This window comes from Prionailurus viverrinus, chromosome A3, assembly GCF_022837055.1.
Source record: "Prionailurus viverrinus isolate Anna chromosome A3, UM_Priviv_1.0, whole genome shotgun sequence".
NCBI lineage: Eukaryota > Metazoa > Chordata > Mammalia > Carnivora > Felidae > Prionailurus > Prionailurus viverrinus.
Genome location: NC_062563.1, coordinates 76,842,517 through 76,866,542, shown reverse-complemented (window position 1 = coordinate 76,866,542; position 24,026 = coordinate 76,842,517). Strand labels below are relative to the sequence as shown.

The window sequence follows — 24,026 nt, the reverse complement described above, 5'->3', positions numbered from 1 at the left end:
ACTCACTGTTCAGTCATCATTTATTTATTGAGTGCTTATTATATGCCATGCTCTGTGCCAGCTGCTGGATACACATCAGTGAATAAAACATAATCTCTGTTTTCTTGTATACAAGACTAGAAACTTGCTCTCCTGATGGACATTTAACTGAGAGAAATACGCTCACGTGGTTCTGTACCAGTAGTTTCCTAAGTGAGATTTGTAGCTTATAACCAGTCCTGTCCAGGAAGAAAGAGGCTATGAGAGCTAAAAGGGGTCCAAGAGATCTCATGATCTACGTCACTCAATTTATAGAAAGGAAAATTAGAGCACAGAAGTCTATTACAACAAGTAATTTTGTAAAAAGGAAAAAAGTGTTTAAGTACAATTAGAATAAAAATTGCTTATATTCCCATTTTCTAATGAATTTTAGGAGAAAGGAGAAAGAAAATAGAACATATAAAATCATACCTGACATGAAGGAATGATGTTAATTTTGTTAAGTAATAGCATGTTGATAACACAGTGAATTGTCCTCGTTTTTTGAAAATGCATACATAAGTATTTAGAGATAAGATGACATGATATCTGTTTAATTGCTTTAAAACCTTTCAGCCAAAAAATAGATAAAATAAAATTTCAGAATGTTAATTTTTAAATCAAAGTGATGGGTATCTGGAGTTCTGTATTATTATGTTTCAAATTTTTCAAAACAAAAGGTTAAAAAAACTGTGTCCTCCTAAAGGCACAATTATCTACTTAACAGGTTCTCACTTGTCTCAGAGTCCCAGCACTGGGAAATAAGCTTCACAAAATATTAATTTTAAATATGGAGACCATGGCTTCTAAATTATAATTATTATGCTGTTTTCTTCAATATTTTCCACTCATCACCACCTTTCAATAACACTCCAGTAGTATATATTCATATTACTGTCATTTGCATAGTATTTTGAGTATGAATTATTTCTTTTTATATGGATCTAATCTGATTTAAAATCAGACATCTTAATATACACGTTAAGAATAAATTTTGATAATAGGAACACTATTCAGTATCAGATAACAGAGCTAAAATACATTTGATTACTTCAATGATTTTAAAGTAATTTAATCAGAATGTAGTAAAACATAGCAGCATTAAACATTAAAGAATGCTAGATTGAAATAAAATTTGGAACTGACTTTATTTTTATTTGACAAATCATACTGAAAAAATCTCCAAATAGTAAGTTTGTAAAACTAATCCATGAGTAGAGATACACACACGGTATTACATCTTAAAAACATATTCAGATGACAAATTATGTTGAGACAAAAAAAATTCAGTGAAAGTGTGTATTTTACAAACAATTCCATTAACATAAAACTCATAAAATTTTAAAAGTTCAAGTAACTAAAATCATAGGAATAAGTTTCAAAGTCCCTTTGCTCAACTAAAAATGTAGAGCAGAACCTCACTAGGAAGAAAGAAAATGACGTGCATGCTATTGCACGTTACAAGTGACTATAAACACCACCATGTTATTTAATCTACAGTATAATCCTATCCATGTGATACCAAAATACTTTAAAGTAGCCTTACCAGCTGTACCATCTGGTAATATTATGGTGTCATCAAGCTAAGACATACAATACCACTCCAAAGATAATGAAATACAGAAGTATATCACCAGGACTAAATTTTATAAATGTTCAACAAAGGAAATGCTGCCTCTAAAAATGGTACCATATTATGTGCATATACCATGAAAAATTCTTACAAACACACATTTGCACTCCATCTTACAAGAAACTGTAACTGATAAATGGATTATGTTAGAATTCCCTCTAGCAAACAGCGAACAAGCAACTTTAATGAGGCTTATGACCCTACCCTATGGATGAAAGTGAGCATTTTGCCACCAGATACAGGTCAGGTACTACAATTCCCTCTCCCAGATCATTAAGGTTTTTTTATTTTGTTTTGTTTTTCTAAATTTGAGCTTTTTAACTTCCTTAGCTATGCAACAATAAGTGGACGCTTTGGAAACATTATAAGAAACATTACCTTCTGCAATGAGCATTAAGCATTTGGAAACATGTTTTCAGAGAATCACAGAATTTTAGAGCTAGAAGGAAATTTTAATATCACTCAGTCAAAGGCTTACATTTTATAGATTGGAGAGCTAACATCCTCACAGGTTAAATCATTTGCCGAAGGCTGCAAGCCTGCTCAATGTTAGGGCTGAGTCTGAAACCTCATCTCCTGACTTTCAGTCCAACACAACTCCCAGTAGTCAAGCAAGTGTTTTTAAAAATCACAGGTTTCCTAAGCCATACTCCAGATGCTGACACGCAGAACTGTTTTCTCTACCTGTGAGGGCCTTTCTCTTTCACTTACCAGGCAGCTTTGGGACAGAGACACATGGAGTGTGGTCGGGTGGAGGCCCTGAAGAGTCAGGGTGCTCTGGGCACTAAGAGAGATGACAGGCATTGCATCAAGACTATCCTTTCGTCCTGAGCGGTCAATAAAGTATTTCCTGAGGGGTAATTACAAAAGCAACACTAACCTAGATGCTGTGAGAAATACAAAAGAAGGGAAGTATACATATCTACATGTCTCAAGGAGTCCATTCTAGTTCATAAGACAATATGAAACAACTAAGACTTGAGGGCTCATGTGTTTAAAAAAAACATTAGAAGCTAAAGGAAATTGGGAATCAGTATAAACCAGAATCATCAAGAAAGACTTCATGTAAAAGCAGGGTTATAAGCTGGTGCATGAAAAAATGATGTGCTTCCATTAAAAGATGCTCAACATCACTGATCATCAGGGAAATGCGGAAATGCAAATCAAAATGACAGTGAGATATCCCCTCACACCTAAAATCAACAACACAAGAATGACTAAAATCAACAACACAAGAAACAACAGGTGTTGGTAAGGATATAGAGAAAGGGGAACACTTTTGCACTATTGGTGGGAATACAAACTGGTGCAGCCACTCTGGAAAACAGTATGGAAGTTCCTCAAAAAGATACAAATAGAACTACCCTACGATCCAGGAATCACACTACTAGGTATTTACCCAAAGAATACAAATATGCCAATTCAATGGGATACATGCACCCCAATGTTTATAGCAGCAGCATCTACAATAGTCAAATTATGGAAACAAGGCAAGTGTCCACTGACTGATGAATGGATAAAGATGTGGTAAAGAGTGCCTGGATGGCTCAGTTGGTTAAGTGTCTGACTTTGGCTCAGGTCATGATCCCGCATGTGGGTCTGAGCCCCACATGGGGCTCTGTGCTGACAGCTCAAAGCCTGGAGCCTGCTTTGGATTCTGTGTCTCCCTCGCTCTCTGCCTCTCTCTCTCTCTCTCTCAAAAATAAATAAACATTAAAAATGTTTTAAAGATACACACACATACACACACACACACACACACACACACACACACACACACAAATGGAGTATTACTCAGCCATAAAAAAGAATGAAATTTTACAACTTACAATGACATGGATGGAGCTAGAGAATATTATCTAAGTGAATTAAGTCAGTCAGAGAAAGAAAAATACTATATGATTTCACTCATATGTGGAATTTAAGACACAAAACAAATGAACAAAGGTAAAAATAGAGGGAGAGAGAAAACAAGAAACAGACTCTTAAGTCTAGAAAACAAACTGATGGTTACCAGAGGGGAGGCTAGGGGGCGGGGGTCATAAGGGTGATGGGGATTGAGGAAGGCATTTGTCATGATGAGCACGGTGTATTGCATATTAAGTGTTTATACCTGAAACTAATATTGCACTGCATTTTAACTAACTGGAGTTGAAATAAAAACTTTAAAAAAGTGATGTCCTTCTAATCAACAAAGTGACCTTTTACACGTGGGACAGCAACTGCACCTCTGAAATAGAAAGATATAAAAAGATGTGCACAAACCCTGATTTTAACTAATGTGCCTCACCTTTTTTCACTAATGACACTGTCAGATACAGCCAAGTGGGTGGTACTCCATGGCAAAACCACCACTTGATGTCATTTCTGGTAATGCCATTTTAAGCAATGAAATAAGAAAGGCACATTTGTTCTCTAAATATCATAATGGCACCCATAAGCCTCATTGCCAGTAATCAGTTGTACAACGCCATATCATACTCCAAAGTCAGTGAGCTTTCTAAACAGAAGTTAGGAAACTTAAGTAGACTAAGAGGATGTTGCCTACTTATCTATCAGGGAAGTATAGATTTAGAAACATAATGTTATTAAAGAATATAACAGGGGCTGCTGGGTGGCTCAGTTGGTTAAAAGTCCAACTTCGGCTCAGGTCATGATCTCGTGGTTTGTCAGTTCGAGCCCTGTGTCGGGCTCTTTGCTGACAGCTCACAGCCTGGAGCCTGCTTCAGATTCTGTGTCTCCTTCTCTCTCTGCCCCTCCCCAACTTGTGATCTGTCTCTGTCTCTCAAAAATAAATAAATGCAAAAAATAAAAAATAAAAAAAAAACCAATATAACATAATTTTCAACAAAAAATGATAAAGATGACAAAAGAAAGAAGGTAAATGGTGTACACTTTGGGAGTCTTCATAATCCAAATTTGGAAAGTATCAGATGAGTTATGAAGAAATGGACAATATGCAATGAAGACATAGGGAAAAAGAAGAATAAAATAATCTACAATGAGCTAATTCAACTCTCAGTGAGGTTACCTGTCTGAATTTAAGGAAAAACACTGTTTGATCCATGTCTGAATAGTATTTGAAGAGATTTTTTTTTTTAAAAAACACAGTAAAATGAAAACAGCTCAGAACATCAAGTGTGCCCCCAATGGACTACCCAGAACTTTATTTTGACTATCATCCCTATCAGGACCCTTTCTTTCCATCTTAACTAAAATGGCTGTTTCTACTCAACACCTCTTTGGGTCTATTTCCTAAGTTTATCTCAATCTTTACAACTCTACTGCTTTGACAAAGGTTGTATAAATGTCAACATTTTTGGCTTTTTCTGTTGCCAAGTCATTCAACAATGCCTTCCCTCTCTGCTGTTGAATCTCTTTTTCCAGTTTTTTCTCTCCATTAAACAGCTTATTGCTCAAAGTTCTTTTTGCCATAATTTTAACTCAAAATATACATGAAGAGTGAATTAATATTTAAAACTATAATCCAAGAAAACTTTCTGAAAATAAAAGAATCTATATATCAAAAGGGCCCACCAGACATCTGGGAAAACCGATACAAGATCATCTACACTAAACATATCCTGGTAACACCATTAGACATTATTAGTAAAGAAATAAAAATCCTAAAGGTAGCAAGGGAAAAAGAACAAATAACATATACTGGTTAAGAGAATTAAACTAGCAGCAGATTCTTAAAAGCAACATGCAAAACAAGGCAACAACAGATTAGCATTTTCAAGAGATTCAAGGAAAAACATGTGAACTAAATATTTTAAACCCATTCAAGCTATCCCTCAGGGATCAATGTTATTGAAAAAGTGTAACACATGCAAGGGTATTTTGTACCCTTGGGCACTTCTTGAGCAATCAAGTTACTAAAGCATTAGTTTCATCCAATCTAAAGATGAGCAGGTAACTCTGGTAAAAGGACAGAGAGATGAGCATTTAATGTACTTAATTACATCTAAGACCAAAACAAGGCTGGTGATACATGAAGAATATACAGGTGACCCATGTTCTGACAAGGTAAAGTAGTAGGACTAAAAACTAAGAAAACAACATTAAGGGAAAGAGGAAAGTAAAATAAACAATAGTGAATTAGTAGTAAGTGAAGTAAAACTACCATAAAAGACTATCATAGTAGCAACAAAAGGTTAAATATGGATAAAGTGAGCCAAAGCATCTTTAAAAGGTATAGATACCAAGGCCAATCACTACAACAAAAATATGAGCTTTCATAAATAGTCCTCCCACCCAAAGAAACCTTAAAGAATAAGATCAAAGAAAACACATATGAAACAGAGCAAATATGAATAATGAATATTTACCAAGTAGCACAGCAATGATCTTTATGAAACAAAAACTACAGAACTTGATTCTGGCCCTTGAGGCCACATAGAAACACACTAATAACAGAAGATTTTTAAATACCACTCTTGGTCAAAACAAATCAAGTGAACAAAAACTAAGTAAAGGGATAGATGACATAAATAATATAGTCAATAAGATAGAACTTTTGGACAGATATTAAACTATACACTATAAGAATACAGATATTCTTTCGGACAGATATTAAACTATACACTATAAGAATACAGACTACCTTTTTCTCAAACAGACGTGGAATACTGACAAAAGCTGACCTTGTTCTAAGTCACCAATAAAGGCTTCAGGGCATTCCAAAGAGTAAAATTATCAGAGTAAACAATATCCTGATCATCTTGTTACAAGTCTAGAATTTAATAACAAAAGTTTTAAAAAGGTCCTTCTACATGAAAATTTAAAAACCTGCTGCTGCACAACTTTTTGGTGAAGAAGAAATACAAATCTTCTAAAAGAATAAGATAATAAAAAACATATTAAAATTGATGAGTACAACATAAAGCTGTGACCAGAGGAAAAATCATGGCTTCAAACACTTAGAGAAATAAAATAATTTTTAATGAAAATAAATGAAATAGATCTGAAACTGAAGACCAAGTAAAAAAAGAAAAGGGTGAAATAAAAAGATGATAAGAAATGACATAATAAAGGCAAAATCAGAAATTAATGAGATAGAAAAAGGAAAATATTTCTCAGTAATCAAATCAGAATCCAAGTGAGTTGAAAAAGAAACACCTTTATTAAGGCAGAAAAAAGGAAGAAAGAAATAATAAAAAATAACCAGAGGGAAACAACCATTGAAGTAGAATAAATTTAAAATTCAGAAGAGACTAACTACAATGCGTAACACCATAGAAATACATTTGGAAAAAAAAATAAATACATTTGGAAAACTAGACAAAATGGATAACTATCACAATTGACCCATGTAGAGATAAAAAGCTTAAACAGTTCCATAGGAAGAGGTAGCTACATTACAAGGAACTGCCTCATAGAAAAACAGCAGAACCAGATGATTTCATATTCAAAAACCAATTGGTGCCAATTTAATAGAAATGGTTCTAGAATATAGGAAATGAAGTAAAACTTACAAATTCTTTTTATGAAGTATAATGTTGATACCTAAATCTGATAAAAAAAATAGTACAGGGGCGCCTGGTGGCACAGTCGGTTAAGCGTCCGACTTCAGCCAGGTCACGATGTCGCGGTCCGTGAGTTCAAGCCCCGCGTCGGGCTCTGGGCTGATGGCTCAGAGCCTGGAGCCTGTTTCCCATTCTGTGTCTCCCTCTCTCTCTACCCCTCCCCCGTTCATGCTCTGTCTCTCTCTGTCCCAAAAATAAATAAACGTTGAAAAAAAAATTAAAAAAAAAATAGTACAAAAATAGAAAATTACAGATCAACATCACTTACAAATACCTATATGAAAATACTACATAAAATATTAGTGAACATACCTCAACACCATATTAAATAAATAATGTACTATAACAAAGTGGGATTTATTCCTGGAAAGTAAGGTTGATTCAATATTAGAAGCACAGTGATATATCACACCATATTAATTGATCTGAGAGAAATGTGTAATTATTTCCATACACACTAAGTAAATCTTTGATGAAATTCAATACCCATCCCATAAAATCAAAAAATCCACTCGAGAACATAGGAATTGATGGTGATTTCCTTGATATGACTATAAGGACACACACATGCACATACTCACATACGTATACATAGGCACACCTTAGTCCTAAAGCCAGCATCATATTTAATGGGGTAAACTTCAGGCATTTCCATTAAGATCAGGAAGAAGCAAGGATAATCACTACTTTCACTACTATTTACTACATACTGGATATACTAGCAATACAATTAATTAGACAAAAGAAATCAGAGATACAAGAACTGAAAGACAACTACATCTACTTGTGTCTGAAATGCTTCCTAAGAAAACCCTAGATAATCACTACTAAAACTACCTCAAAGTCAATAAATTAATAGGATATAAAATGAATATATAGAAATCAACAATGCACATATACACAAACAATAATCACTTAGAAGATAAAATAGTAGAGTAAAATAGCAGTGACAATACCAACAAAAGTGGTTTAATCTTTAAGAATAAGGATAGCAAGAAATATAAAAAACTTAATATGAGGAAAAATTAAAATACTCGAGAGGGGCGCCTGGGTGACTCAGTCGGTTAAGCTTCAAACTTCGGCTCAGGTCATGATCTCGCAGTTTGTGAGTTTGAGCCCCACATCGGGCTCTGTGCTGGAAGCTTGGAGTCTGGAGCCTGCTTCGGATTCTGTGTCTCCCTCTCTCTCTGTGCCTCCCCCACTCACACTGTCTCTCTCTCTCTCTCTCTCTCAAAAATAAATAAACATTAAAAAAAATTTTTTTAAATACTCAAGAGATAATAAATGTAATACTGATGAAATACAAAATCATTCCTTGCTGTTGAAAAGCATCTATACATCATAAAAATGTCAGGTCTTCCCCAAGTTAATTTAAAAATTTAACAAAATGCCAATAAAAATGCCAACATGTATTTTTTTTAACGTTTATTTATTTTTGAGACAATGCAAGAGACAGAGTGCAAGCTGCAGGCACTCTGAAGAGAATCTGAAGCAGGTTCCAGGCTCCAAGCTGTCAGCCCAGAACCTGACGCAGGGCTCGAACTCATGAACCACGAGATCATGACCTGAGCCAAAGTCAGACGGTTAACCGACTGAGCCACTCAGGCACCCCAGCCAACATGTATTTTTTAAATGAAGCTAAACAAAATAATATAGAAACTATAAATATCTAGAGTAATACTGAAAAAGAAAGCTACAAGGCACAAAGCCTCATCAGATATTACATTATGTTATAAAGCCTCAGATATTAATGCACTAGTATTATAATTAAACATAATTAGACAAACCAGAAGGATTCAGTAGAAAGTACAGAAATGAACTCAAGTACATATGGAAGTTTAGTATATGATAAAGGTGGCATCTAATATCACTGTAGGCAAAAAAAATTTTTTTCAAGTTTGTTTTGAGAGCAAGAGACAGCGCAAGCAGGAGAGAGGCAGAGAGAGAGGGAGAAAGAGAGAATCCCAAGCAGGCCCCACACTGCCAGCACAGAGCCCAATGCGGGGCACAAACTCAAGAACTGTGAGATCATGACCTGAGTCGAAATCAAGTCAGACACTCAACCATCTGAGCCACCCAGGTGCCCTGAAGAAAAAAAAAAAAAAAAAAATAGCATTGGAAAAACTAGAAAATCATTTAGAAAATGACAACACTGAGTCAACACTTCTTCTCATGTAAAAGAATAAATTCTAAATTAATAAGAGATTTAAATGTAAAAAATGAAAATATACAATTAAATTCATATAAAATCTCTCTGTGGAGCAAGGTTTTTAATCATGCTTGAATACCCATAGTAAATAAAAAATTAATAATTTGACCGCATTAAAAATAAAGTTTCACCTTCTATGTGGCAATAAAACATCACAAATATAATCAAAGGACAGAAGGCAAACTGAAAGAACATATTTGTAAAATCTGTAATAGATGATGGGCTTATATATTTAAAGAACTCTTCAAAAGAGAGGGAATAAAAAAACAAAAAAAAAAGAGAAACAGGCAAAAGACATGAGCAGACATTTCACGTACACACACACAAATTATTTAAAACTAGCCCTTTTTCTAGTATCCAAAATCTATAAAGAACTCACCAAATTCCACACCCGAAAAACAAATAATCCAGTGAAGAAATGGGCAGAAAACATGAGTAGAAGAACTTCTATTAACATGAATAGAACTTCTCTAAAGAAGACATCCAGATGGCCAACAGGCACATGAAAAGATGCTCAACGTCACTCCTCATCAGGGAAATACAAACCAAAACCACACTCAGGTATCACCTCATGCCAGTCAGAATGGCTAAAATGAACAAATTAGGAGACTATAGATGCTGGAGAAGATGTGGAGAAATGGGAACCCTCTTGCATTGTTGATGAGAATGCAAACTGGTGCAGCCACTCTGGAAAACAGTGTGGAGGTTCCTCAAAAAATTAAAAATAGATCTACCCTATGACCTAGCAATAGCACTGCTAGGAATTTACCCAAGGGATACAGGAGTGCTGATGCATAGGGGCACCTGTACCCCAGTGTTTATACCAGTACTTTCAACAATAGCCAAATTATGCAAAGAGCCTAAATGTCCATCAACTGATGAATGGATAAGAAATTGTGGTTTATATACACAATGGAATACTACTTGGTAATGAGAAAGAATGAAATATGGCCTTTTGTAGCAATGTGGATGGAACTGGAGCATGTTATGCTAAGTGAAATAAATCATACAGAGAAAGACAGATACCATATGTTGTCACTCTTATGTGGATCCTGAGAAACTTAACAGAAGACCATGGGGGAGGGGAAGGAAAAAAAAAAGTTAGAAAGGGAGAGAGCCAAACCATAAGAGACTCTTAAAAACTGAGAATAAACTGAGGGTTGATGGAGGGGGTGGGAGGGAGGGGGGGTGGGTGATGGGCATTGAGGAGGGCACCTGTTGGGATGAGCACTGGGTGTTGTATGGAAACCAATTTGATAACAAATTTCATATTAAAAAAATAATAAAAAATAAAACTAGCCCTTTTTGCTTTTGGCAAAAAAGGAATACAGTGACTGGATTTACACTGCCACTGCCTGGGGGAAACTGCATAAAATGAAAGATACAAATGTTTTGGATATTAAATAGGCAGCATATGACTGAGATCCTTGAGAAAAAGAGGGAAAAAAAGATTAGTTGAGTCCCACAGATGCCCCAGCTTTCTGCCTGGTGACAATTCCAAACTCAAGAACAGGAAGGGAAATCCTAACGGCAGTACAGCAATCCTGACGACACAGTCATTGAATTCAGCGAGGCTCCCAAAGAGCCTGAAATTGCAGAGAGGAGTTTATAAGAAGAGAAGAGGGAGCTACATGGGGGTAGGGGTAGGGGCAGGGGCAGGAGGGGAGGAAGTTCCAGAAAAATCTGCCTAAGTATCTCCTTACCTGTAGTATAAAAGGTGGAGCCAACGACCAATAGGAGTAGGGAGAAGAATAACTCCCAGGGTTCACAAAGAGCTGGGAGTTGAGTTCTGACCAACCAGAGTTAAGTCCTCACACGGAATTCCATTAGAAATCACAGAACTTCACAGCATAGAACCAGGAATAAACTATCCACAGAAGTAAAGGCTACTAGAGACTCATTTTAGCAAAGCTTAAAAAATAGCCTCAAAATGAACATACTGTCTCGAAGAAATTAGAGATTGATTAGATTAAAAGAAGGGAGAAGCTATATAATGTAAACATTAATCAAAAGAAAGGGGTGTGGTTACATTAATATCAGACAAAGTTGAACAAGTAATATTACTAGCTATAAAAGCAAGAAATGTACTAGCTATAAAAACTCACAATCTCAATCAAAATCCTTGCAGGTTTTGGGACAGAAATTGACAAACTGATTCTAAAATATTACAAAAGGAATTGCAAAGTAGCCAGAAAAGTCAAAATAATTTTGAAGAAAAGAACAGAGTTGGAAGACTCCTCCTACTTTCCAGACCATGAACTGTGATAATGACTGTATGATACTGTAACAGAGAATCCAGAAACAGACCCATTCATAGATGGTCAATAATTTTGACAGAGGAGCTGAAAGCAATTCACTGGGGCTCACTTCAACATCATATGTATGTATGTATACATACATATGTATGTCCCATATGTATGTCCACCCTCCCCCTAGAAAAGAGCCTTGATCCTTACCTGGCACCAAATACAAACTTGAAACAGATCAGGAATCTAAATATAAGAGTTGTATAAAACCCCTTGAAGAAAACTTATGAGAAAACATTTTATGATCCTAGCTTAGGACAGAAGTAGCACAAATCATAAAAAGAAAAAAAAATCATAAGCTGGGCCTCATTATAATTAAAAACAACTGCTTTCTGAAAGACACTGATAAGAAAATGAAAAGATAAGCTACAGATGTAGAAAGCATCTGCAAACAAGTATCTGACAAAATGTTCCTATCCTTAAAAAATAAAGCTCTCTTAAGACAAATCTGATTTAAAAATGGGAGCATATAATTCACCAAAGAAGATAAAAGAGTGGCAAATATATACATGAAAGACGCTCCGTATCATCAGTCATTACATAACTGATGCACATTAAGACTACTAGATATGACACCACATTTACCATAATGGCTAAAATTTTAGAAACTAATGAAACCAAGTGGTGGCAAGATGTGGAGAACTACACATCACTGGTGGGAATGTATAACAATGGTACAACCGCTCTGGAAGACAGTTTGGCTGCTTCTTTTAAATTAAACATATACTTCCATATAATCCAGAAATCCCACTCCTAGTTATTTAACCAGAAGTTGTTAAAACATATACCTACATAACTTTATGTGAATGCTTATAGCTACTTTACTAATAATTGCCCCCAAACTGGAAAAGACACAAATCTCCAACAGGTAAACAGATACCCTGTGATAGTTTTCCATTGGAATACTACCTATCATTAAAGAAGAATCAACTACTAACAACTACAGCCCAGGTAAATCTCCCAAACATCATGCTCGGTGAAGGAAGCCAGACACAAGGGTATATATCCTATAATTCCATTTTTTTTTTTTTTATTTTTTTTTTTTTTTAACGTTTATTTATTTTTTTTGGGACAGAGAGAGACAGAGCATGAACGGGGGAGGGGCAGAGAGAGAGGGAGACACAGAATCGGAAGCAGGCTCCAGGCTCCGAGCCATCAGCCCAGAGCCTGACGCGGGGCTCGAACTCACGGACCGTGAGATCGTGACCTGAGCTGAAGTCGGACGCTTAACCAACTGAGCCACCCAGGCGCCCCTATAATTCCATTTTTATATGACATTCCTTAAACATGCAAAAACTATGGGGGCAGAAATCATCACCAGCGGTTAGGGGAGTGAGAGAAGGGAACTAAGCAGGCGTGGGGGAAGGACAAAGTGTGAGGATGATAGGAACATTCTGTATCATGATTGCAGTGGTGGTTATATGATATACATTTGTCAAAACACATCAAGCTGTACAGTTAAAAGGGTGAATTTTACTGTTTGTAAATTATACTTCACAAAACCTAACCTTAAAAAAGTATGCAGACGTTTACAGGATTTTAATATACATTGCCAAATTGCCCTTCCATTAACTTAATTTCTTCTTCTACTCCCATTTAATTTACATTCCCACTGGCGGTCTACAAGTGCCTGCACTTCATCAGCTCGATATCATCAGATTATTATTTCAAGCTTTTCCAATCTGATACGTTCTTTGAAAATGTTACCTCTGCATCTCTCTTTTTTTTAGTGATGGTGAACTATTGTTTATCCATTTCTGACAGCTGTATTTCTTTTCTGTTCTGTTAATTCCTTTTAGTCATTGTTATAAGAAAATATTTAGTGTTTTTCTTATTAATTTTTTTGAGTTTGATACATCTCCTCAAATATCTGTCATAATTCTACTTTCCATTTCTTCATTTCTTTCATTTTTTCAACTTTTTAAACGTAGACATCTTAAAGTTGGAAATTTCTCAATATTTTCTAGGATTTATTCTTTAGTACCATTATTTAAAAAATTTTTTCTTCCTCCTCAGAGTTCAGGTAAATATTCAACTATGACTTTTTAAATTTTTTGTAGAGTCAATTTAAAAAATGTTAAATCTCTTTTGTCTGATACAGTGGCTACCAGCCACACGTAGTTATTGAAATTTAAATTAATTTAAGCTATCTTCCTGTGTTTTCTTCTGGTTTTATGGTTTCAGGCCTTACATTTAAGTATTTAATCCATTCTGAGTTAATTTTTATGTGTGGTATAAGATAAGAGTCCAGTTTCATTCTTTTGCATGTAGCTATCCAGTTGCCCACCATTATTTATTAAAGAGACTATCCCTTCCCCATTGTATATTACTGGTACCCTTGTCAAAGACTAGTTCATTGTATCTGTGTGAGTTTATTTCTGAGCTCTCTGTTTTGGTCCACTGTTTTTATGCCAATAGTATACTGTTTTTATACTATAACATTGTCATATATTCGAAATCAGGAAGTATGATGCTTCCAACTTTGTTCTCAAGATTGCTTTGGCTATTCACGGTCTTTTGTGGTCCCATACGAACCTTAGGATTCTCTTTTCTGTTTCTATGAAAAATACCATTGGAATTTTGATAGGGATTGCAGTGAATCTGTAGATTGTGTTGGGTAGTATGGACATTTTAACAATATTAGTTCTTGCGATCCATGAACATGGGTCACGGCAATGATTCTTTCAACTGACACTAAAAGCATAGGCAATGAAGACAAAAATAAACAAGTAGAACTACCTCAAACCAAAAAGATTCCACACAGCAAAGGAAGTCACCAACAAAATAAAAAGGCAAACTACCAAACTGGAGAAAATATTTGCAAACCATAGATATGATAAAGGGTTAATATCCAAAATATAGAAGAACTCATACAACTCACTAGCAAGAAAATAAGCCAACTGAAAAATATACAAAGGACCTGCACAGACATTTTGCCAAAGAAGGCATACACATGCCCAACAGGTATAAGAAAAGGTGCTCAATATTATCATCAGGGAAATGAACACCAAAACCACAATGAGACATCACTCAATACCTGTTAAGATGGCTGTTATGAAAAAGACAAGAGATAACCAGTGTTATCCAGTGATAACCAGTGATAACCAGTGGGGAGGGTGTGAAGAAAAGGGAACCCTTGTGTACTGTATAGTCTTTATGCAAAATAGTCAAGCAGTTCCTCTGAATGCAACTATCATATGATCCAGCAATCCGACTTCTGGGTATATACCAAAAGGAAAATAAATCATTATCTTAAGGAGATATGTGCACTCTTGTGTTACTGCAGCATTTTTCACAACAGCCAAAATAAGTAAATAACCTTAGTGTTCACTGATGGATGGATGAATGAATAAAGAAAATGCGGTATACACATGCAACAGAATTATTCAGCCATAAAAGGAAATATGGCATTTGTGACACCATGGATGAACCTGGAGGACATTAAGTCAGACACAGAAAGACTGTATTATCTCACTTATATGTGGCATGTAAAACAGTAAAACTTACTGAACCAGCAAGTAGAAAAGTGGTTGCCAGGGGCTGGGGGTGGTGGTGGGGGGTGTGTGGAGGAAATAGGGAGATGTTGGTCAAAAAGATGAATAAGTTCTACGGCTCTAACATACAGCATGGAGACAACAGCTAATAATGCTATGTACTTCAAATTTGCCAAGAGTAGATCTTAAGTGGTCTTACCACAAAAGCAAACAAAACAGTAGCTATATGAAACAAATGCATTAATTAAATTGATGATGGCAATCACTTCACAACATATACATCATCACTTTGTACACCTTTAAAAATCATGTTGTACAACCTAAACATATGCATTTTTTTGACAATCCTACCTCAAGAAAGCTGGGGGTGGGGGAGAGAAAGCAAGGTAAAATAAAAAATTAATTAGTAATTAAGTTAAATTTAAAATTCAGTTCCTCAGTCACACTAGCCACATTTTTTAGAGATTCTTTTTTTTAAAGCAGTTAATTTATACTCAATTTTGGCAAATTTAGAGCAATTCAGGTAAAACTGAGTGGAAAGTACAGTGAGTTCTCATATACCCACTGCCCCTCCCCCCAGACAGTCTCCATCCCATACCAGAGTATTACATCTGTTACAATGGATGAACTTACATTCCTTACACAGCAACACATCATTATAACTAAAAGTCTATAGTTTGCAACAGGGCTCACTTTTGGTGTTGAACATTCTATGAGTTTTGACAAATGTGTAGCAACATATATCCACCATTGTAGTATCTTACAGAACAGTTTCACTTCCCTAAAAATCTTCTGTGCTCTGCCTATTCATCACTCCCTTCCCTCTAAGCCCTAACAATCACTGATCTTTTTAGTGTCTCCATAGTTTCTCCTTGTCCAAAACCTTGTAAAGTTGGAATTATATAGATTTTCACTTAGTAAAATGCATTTAAGTTTCCTCCATGTCTTTTCATGTCTTGACTGCTCACTTCTTTTAACATTGAGTAATATTGCCTTATTTGGATATACTACAGTTGATTTATCCATTCACCTATTAAAGAACATCTTCATTGCTTCAAGTTTTGGCAACTATGAATAAAGCTGCTATAAACATGTGTGTGTAGGTTTTTGTGTGGATATAAGTTTTCAACTCCTTTGGGTAAATACCAAGCAGTGTAATTGCAGATCATATGTTACGAATATGTTCAGCTTTTAAAGAAAACGCCAAACTGTCTGCCACAGTGGCCATATCATTTTGCATTTCCAGCAGCAATGAATGGGAGTTCCTGACATTCTCCATCCTCATCAGCATTTGATGGTACACTACCCATGTTTCAGGTGCTGGATAGCCACACGTGGCTCATGGCTACCATACTGGACAGTATCATATAGAATATTTCCATCATTAGAGAAAGTTCCACTGGAAAAGCTGCTCTGTTTAAGACTTAAGTGTTTATACAGTGAAAGGGGAGCTAATATGACTTTTAATTTTTTTTTTCTCTGCACAAATCCATCCCTTCTCCCACTGAATTTTGATAGTTCTTTATATTCACTCTGAAGGTCAAATTTCAGCCATTTTACTATATGTCCATTAACAAATTAACCCCTCTGAGTCTCAGTGTCCTCATCCTAATTACTTATCAGTTTAGTGCATTGAATGAGATAAGCAAGGTAAGATAAATCACAACATTCATCATGTTAATCCTCATTTATAAACTCTCCTGGGTTAGGAGTTTGATTTTTGAATGTCTCAGTATGATACTTTGAGGATCCTTACTGAAAGCAAAAGCTTAATACTGTACTTACCCGATCTGGATTTCTATAACCTAATAGTAGATTTGCTGCTTTTATATCACCATGAACATATTCATTTTCATGTATATATTCCAGAACATCCAACTATGAAAAGAAATATATAAGGTTATACTAATGTCTATTTCAAACTCATGATCAACTTGAACATTTTGAATATAGAATAACATGTATTTTTTCTCACTAACAATAACAAAGTGACATATTATACAATTATGTGTTTGCCTATTCTCAAATATCACATAAACTGGTCACTTATCCTGGAAAAAAAGTTGAACAACACGATCCTCAAATATCAAGTGTTTTAAACTTCTGATGAAAGGGGACCGAGATTCAACAATGCCGATACCTATGTTCCCGACAGCCTGGTGGCCAAATCACACTGGGCAAGGAGGAAAAAATCTGAGATACACTGTACAATAATCATGAAGCCCACTCAGGAATTCCTCACCCAAGCAATGATTATAAATCAAGTTTTGGAGACCCCAGAACAAAACACCGTGTCCATGAGCTCAGAGAAAGGCATTCTCCCTCTGGACAGTAATAGGAAAAAAACCTGAGCTTCATCTTTAAAGCCCTTGAGCCTTGCATATTACCTTCACCCAGTGCTCAATAAACATTTGCTGGCTGGCTAAACGGATGAATGGATGAACGGGAAAATTAGCGAGTTCTATTTGCCACATCCCAACCTGGCATGAGTAGTTTCATTCTATTTAAAATGGAAAAAATAAAATGGAGCTTGGGCAAACCCAACACAAACAAGATAAGACAAATATGTGATATAAACAAAATGTGTGCATGGGTGCTATTAAGATTTCATTGCTTCTTATTTGGCAAAGTATATATTATTCATTGCCATACTAATTACTGCCACCATCCCAAACTCATAATAAAAACTGCACAGCGCCCCATACTGTCACATGTTTAGTATGGAAAATAATATATTTTGCCATAGTTTGCATTGTTATAAATACAACTGACAAAAGAGAGGTTATTCTTATAGCAATGCAAGCTTGTTCTGATATGTAAAACAAAGCTGTGAGGGGAAAAAAAAATCAGACTGTAGAACCAATGCCTAATTGAGTTTGTAGTGCCAAACACAGCACATTCTGTCACTTACAGAGCCCACTGTTATCAATTTCACCAAAATAGCCTCTACTCTAAATAACTGACATTTCTAGGGCAATAATCCTTCATTCTCTGATAATTCCACAAAGGGCAACGATTTGTGTATTGTAACAAGTGAATAATCTGAAAATGAGGCATGTGAAATAAGTCATTCCTTCTTACCATTCGGATACCTAGCTGCAGGACAGTTGACTTTTTAAAAGTACCATTCTGGTCTGAGATCTTCTGTAAATCTATTCCTAGTCTTTCCATTACCATAAATCTGTAACTATAAGAAGGAGACGTCAAAAAGAGATCTTAAGATAGCAATGCTTGAAACTGCCTATTTATGAATTTGAAACAAGGAAAAATACCCTCAACCTAACAACGAAGAATACTGCAACCTGAACCATTAAAGAATGAGTGTACGTTAATAATCTTGCTGTTCTTTTACAGAAAAATACTAGTCAGTATTTACTTTGCAGTTAGTTTTCTAGAAGAAGAGAATGTTGTGCTGAAACATTCATACTCACTCTTAGACCATGAAAAGAGAATACTCTTTCTAAATTAAAGAGTCCTGAGTTTGATTCATTTTGACTCTATCACCTTCTCACTGTGTGACCTTGAACAAATTATTTGTTTGGACAGAAATTTTTATTTATATTTGCTTCTTGAGCTTATAAATCATAATTACTTTCTCCATACACATACAAATATGACTTTTTTTAAAAAATGTACTTCCTTTCTGTTTGGCACCTCCACCCCTTCTTGTCTTCCCTTAACAGATCTACACCAGCCCCTATTCTTTATTGATCTATGTATATACACATGAACACAGACATAGAGGAATTTTTGTCCTTGTTTTACAAAAATGTGATCTTATTATATGCACTTTTCTGCATCATACTTTTTTTCATTAATAGCTCACTGAAATCCTTCCAAATCAACTGCATTAGCTCTCTTTTTAATGTCTGTTTATTCGGGGTGGGAAGGGATGGGGAGAGGCAGAGAGAGAGAATCCCAAGTGGGCTCTGCGTGCTCACAGCATGAAGCCCAACACAGTGCTCGATCCCATGAACTCAGGTCATGACCTGAGCCAAAATCAAGAGTCGGACGCTTCATCACCAAGCCACCTATGCACCCCTCAACTGGTATAGCTGTAATTGATTCCTTTCATGGGCTGCATAATAGTACATGATATGGATATACCATGATCTACTCAGTCACTCAGTCCTCTATTAACAGCCCTTTACTTTGTTTCCAGATTACTGTTTGTTCATTTTTTAGTGATAGCATTTGAGGACCATTTGAACAAAGCACTGAACACTGAGCCTATTTTCTCACTTAGGAAAGAAAACATCACTATTTTAAAAGCTATTGAAAGGACCAAATGGGATACCTAACAAATAGAATTTTTTTTTCTTTTTTAATTTTTTTTAATGTTTATTTTTGAGAGATAGAGACAGAATGTGAACAAGGGAGGGGCAGAGAGAGAGAAGAAGACACAGAATTTGAAGCAGGCTCCATGTTCTGAGCTGTCAGCACAGAGCCAGATACGGGGCTCCAACTCACAAACCGCGAGATCATGACCTGAGCTAAAGTCGGATGCTTAATCAATTGAGCCACCCAGGTGCCCCGAATTTTTTTCTTCTTTAAAAACCACTACTCAGTTATTTATATGTGATGACTAGCCATATGTGGTGATTTTAAAAATATTTCCACAAATTTTTTCTTGTGTCTCTTCTCAAGAGATGAAGTTTAATTGAATCTCCTCTTACATATGGAGTAGACTTAGTGACTTGCCTCTAGCAAAGAGACTACAGTGGAAATGATGTGATATTACTATAAGATTTGAAATAAGTCAGTCAAAGAAAGACAAATACCATATGTGGAATTTAAGAGACAAAACAGATGAACACAGGGGAAGGGGGAAAAAAGAGAATGGAGCAAACCAGAAGACTCTTAACTATAAGGAACAAACTGAGGGTTGTTGGAGAGGCATGGGTGAGGGATGGACTAAATGGGTGATGGAGATTAAGGAGGGCACTTGTTACGATTTGCACTGGGTATTGTATGTAAGTGATGAATCCCTACATTCTACTTCTGAAACTAATATTACCCTCTATATTAACTAACTAGAAGTTAAATAAAATTTTGATAAAACAGTTTCAATTATAAAAAGGCTTTGGCTTTCTTCTTGGATGCATGCTCGTGTGTGTGTGTGTGTGTGTGTGTGTGTGTGTGTGCGCGCGCGCGCGCACGTGCATATGCTCTCTTTCTCCCTCTCTCTCTCTCTCTCTGTTCCTATTACTTCCTCTAGGGAAAGCCAGCCACCATGTCTTTATAACATTGAGGCAGCCTATGGAGAGACCTACATGATGGGAAAGTGAGGCTTGCCAATAGCTACAGCAGTGACCTTGAAAAGAGATCCTTCCCCAGTCAAGTACGGAAATGACTGTAACCCAGCAGGAAGCTAACCACATCCTCACAAGTCCCGAGCTGGTAACCCAGCTATAGAAACTGATCATGGAAACTAAGATGATATTAGTCTGTTGTTATAAATCACTATGAATTAGGTAATTAGTTACATAGCAACAGGTATTAGACCACGTAAGAAACAGTCATAGAACAACACTTGATTATAATAATTGCATTTTACCTTCTTCCCTTGAATTCAGTAATACCGGATCCATAAAACATAGGAATTCCTAAATAATCAAGTTGTTTGAGTTCTATCCAGTTTTTGACTACAAAGACAAATTTAACAGGAAAAAAGTTATTTAATTTTAGAAATGTTATTTCTCACTTTTACATAGATCCTAAAACTTATCTAGCTAACCTAAGTAGAAATTAGACTTCCTGGAAAATGTTTTAAAGAATCTAATATCTATCTATCCAGTGGCTTTTAAATTCTCTGTCACCATAATTAACATAAAAACATATACAGAAATTTTAAATTAAATCAATTATAACCAAAACAGAAGTAGTCATGGTCATAAAATGCACTGCTATCATATACTCAAATCTTTCTATTCATGAAAAAAAATTCATTCCCTTATATGTTAAATTCCAAAACATAACATATGCTCAAAAAATTAAAATAAAATAAAATATAACATATGTTAACTACCAAAGAATCAGTAGAGAGATGGCTTTTTCTTTTCCATTACTTAAAAATCTAAAGCCATGGTGGTTGAAAAAATAGAAATTGGGCAGAAAAATCATTTACTATGAAATTGTTATACAGAAACTTTTTTGACTAAATTTAGTCTAAAAAAGTCAAATCCACTGAAATCATCAGGTAGTTTATTTTCCACTTTTCTACCATATATGTTTAATGTGTAAGACAGCTCTATGATAGATAATCAATGTTTAATGGATTCTATTTGTCACCCTGACATAGTTTAAGCAGTTAGTAAAGACTACTTTCATAACATTTAGGTTTTATTAAGGAAAACAAAGTTAATTATTGAGTCTAGACTCATTATTCTTTTTCTTAAGCATAATGTAGAGGATCTTGTCTATATCACTTTTATTCATATCAACTTCCATTAAGTTTTACTTTGTCCATCTATATTCTACTGTATTTATAAAATGTTTCACTTATTCCTCAGCTCTGCTTACATTCATTTCTCATTAAATTCCTCTAACTGGTGGTTCTCACATGTGATTTCCAGCTCCAATTGATTTTCCAACATTCAAGTTTCTAACACTTTTAGCTTCTAAAAGTTCTAAAAGTTTTAGCTTCTAAATGTTCTAAATCATTTCAATGTTAATCATTTCCATACACCTTACACTAATCCATTCTATGGCCATTCCTTTTGTTTATATATCTGCTGCCCATTTTAATATATTTTCTTTATTACCTTTGACTCCACATGGTTTTCTATTAAAAATTATGATTTCATTCTACTATCTTTTACACTTAAAGAACACTTAGTAGCTTAGACCAACAACCTAATATTGTTTGTAAAGTAGTGGAAACAACTTTGATTTGAAATATATAACTCATTATGTATGTAATATCAACATTTATATACCATCTATCTTATTTTTATATAATAACTAATTGTATCATTTTACAATAAAATTTGTGATTGAAAAGAATTTTCCAGAAGGCCAGAAAAGAGAAATATATTAACACTCACTTCAGCAAACTATACAGAAGTAGCTTGCTTTGCTAAATTTACTTACTATAGTCTTTTTTTGCAGCTCTTTGATAAAATTTAAGTTCTGAAAATAATGGGCCATTTTCCTGATATTCCTATAAAAGATAAGAACAATTAATTTTTTTTTTCAACGTTTATTTATTTTTGGGACAGAGAGAGACAGAACATGAACGGGGGAGGGGCAGTGAGAGAGGGAGACACAGAATCGGAAACAGGCTCCAGGCTCTGAGCCATCAGCCCAGAGCCTGATGCGGGGCTCAAACTCACGGACCGCGAGATCGAGACCTGGCTGAAGTCGGACGCTTAACCGACTGCGCCACCCAGGCGCCCAAGAACAATTAATTTTATTAGGAAAAAAATCTTAAAGATAGATTTGGTATTTCAACTGTGAAAATATGAGTACACATTGGTAATATATAATAGTGCTTGAATAATTTACTATAAAATAGAGGCATCAAATTTCCATTAAAAAGCTCAGAAAGCACTAAACTTGGAGAATCTCATGTTTAAATTTAACACCTGTAATGCTGTCTATACAATCTTACACATGAAAGTAGTCTTCTTATGGAAAGAACCTGCTAAAAATACTGACAACTGGATATACACACATACAAAGATATTCAGCATCTACCAACATGGACATCAGGGTAGATATACTGTAAACTACTCTGGGGTTCATTCATACATGATACCTTTATTAAGTGTCTACTACATTTCATCCATTGTGTTAGGCATAGGGGATACAAACAGAAATAAAACCTCATCCTCGCCTTTAAGGACCTTACCATCTAGAGTAGAAAGGAAGGAAGGGAAGAAATAAGAGGAGAGATAGCTAGATAGGATACAAAGATGATAAATGTCAACACAGAAGAACAAAGTTCTCCAATCTTTACATTTTAAGAATGTGAAAATATACCATAATACTATATTTATCGATAAGTAAAATTAGAAAAGCTAAGAAACAGTTTTACAAAGATACCAGGAAAAAAGCAGAAAAGAAAAAAGTGAAATATAAATTTAAGAGCAATACTCACCACTTTTATTACATGTCTTGCATCTTTATCTGGTTTATTTGTGGGGAAAGCTGCAGAACAAAACACAAGGGGGGTGGTGAGAATTGGCTGTTCACAATTACCGAACACCTACTATATAGCAGACACTGAGCTAAGCACTTCACATATATTCACTTATTGCATCCTCCCAAGAACTTCTTATGGTAGGTATTATCTCCATGTTACACAAGATCCGACTAAGGTTCAAAAGTTGAATAATTTGCTCAGAAGTATCAGATTGGGGATTGAAACTCAAATCTATCTGATGCCAGAGCCCACACTTTGCCATAAACCATATTCAAATATTCAATCATGGAAAACAACAGATATTAATCACACAGATCCAAATGTAGGGGAAAATATTTTCTAGATGTACAGCATTAAACCCAGGAAATGATACATATTAAAATCCACTGATTCAATGTTACTAAATTAAAATCTATGATGATTCAGAAAGAAAAACATATGCATCTTAACTAAAAAGTTCAGAACAATTTCTACGTGGCAAAATTCTAAAATAAATCAAGTGATAATGAGAATAAACTCTTTTAAAAATCATCTTCTGACCCTGGCAATCCATCATTCCTACATTAAAGAATGTGTATCTCATAATTATGTGCATTTCAATTTCATTTTATCTTATTATTTGCCATTTGTATTTTAGATATAGCAATTCAACTTCTGAAAATTCCGCTGTTCAAATTGTTAGATCCAATCGA

General features: G+C 35.2%; 1 protein-coding gene across 7 annotated transcripts in view; it reads right to left on the bottom strand.

The window, feature by feature from the left end:
- Positions 1–24,026, bottom strand: part of VRK2 (VRK serine/threonine kinase 2) — a 104,476-nt gene that overhangs the window by 53,043 nt on the left and 27,407 nt on the right. For 6 of the 7 annotated variants that reach the window (XM_047851853.1, XM_047851852.1, XM_047851855.1 and 3 more), the window contains 5 exons: positions 23,290–23,339; positions 22,281–22,350; positions 20,746–20,833; positions 18,270–18,375; positions 16,974–17,066 (listed from right to left, as the gene is read on the bottom strand). In XM_047851853.1, the coding sequence (XP_047707809.1) occupies positions 16,974–17,066; positions 18,270–18,375; positions 20,746–20,833; positions 22,281–22,350; positions 23,290–23,339 (407 nt within the window). The remainder of the gene's footprint in view (positions 1–16,973; positions 17,067–18,269; positions 18,376–20,745; positions 20,834–22,280; positions 22,351–23,289; positions 23,340–24,026) is intronic. The other variant, XM_047851854.1, reaches the window with a different exon arrangement.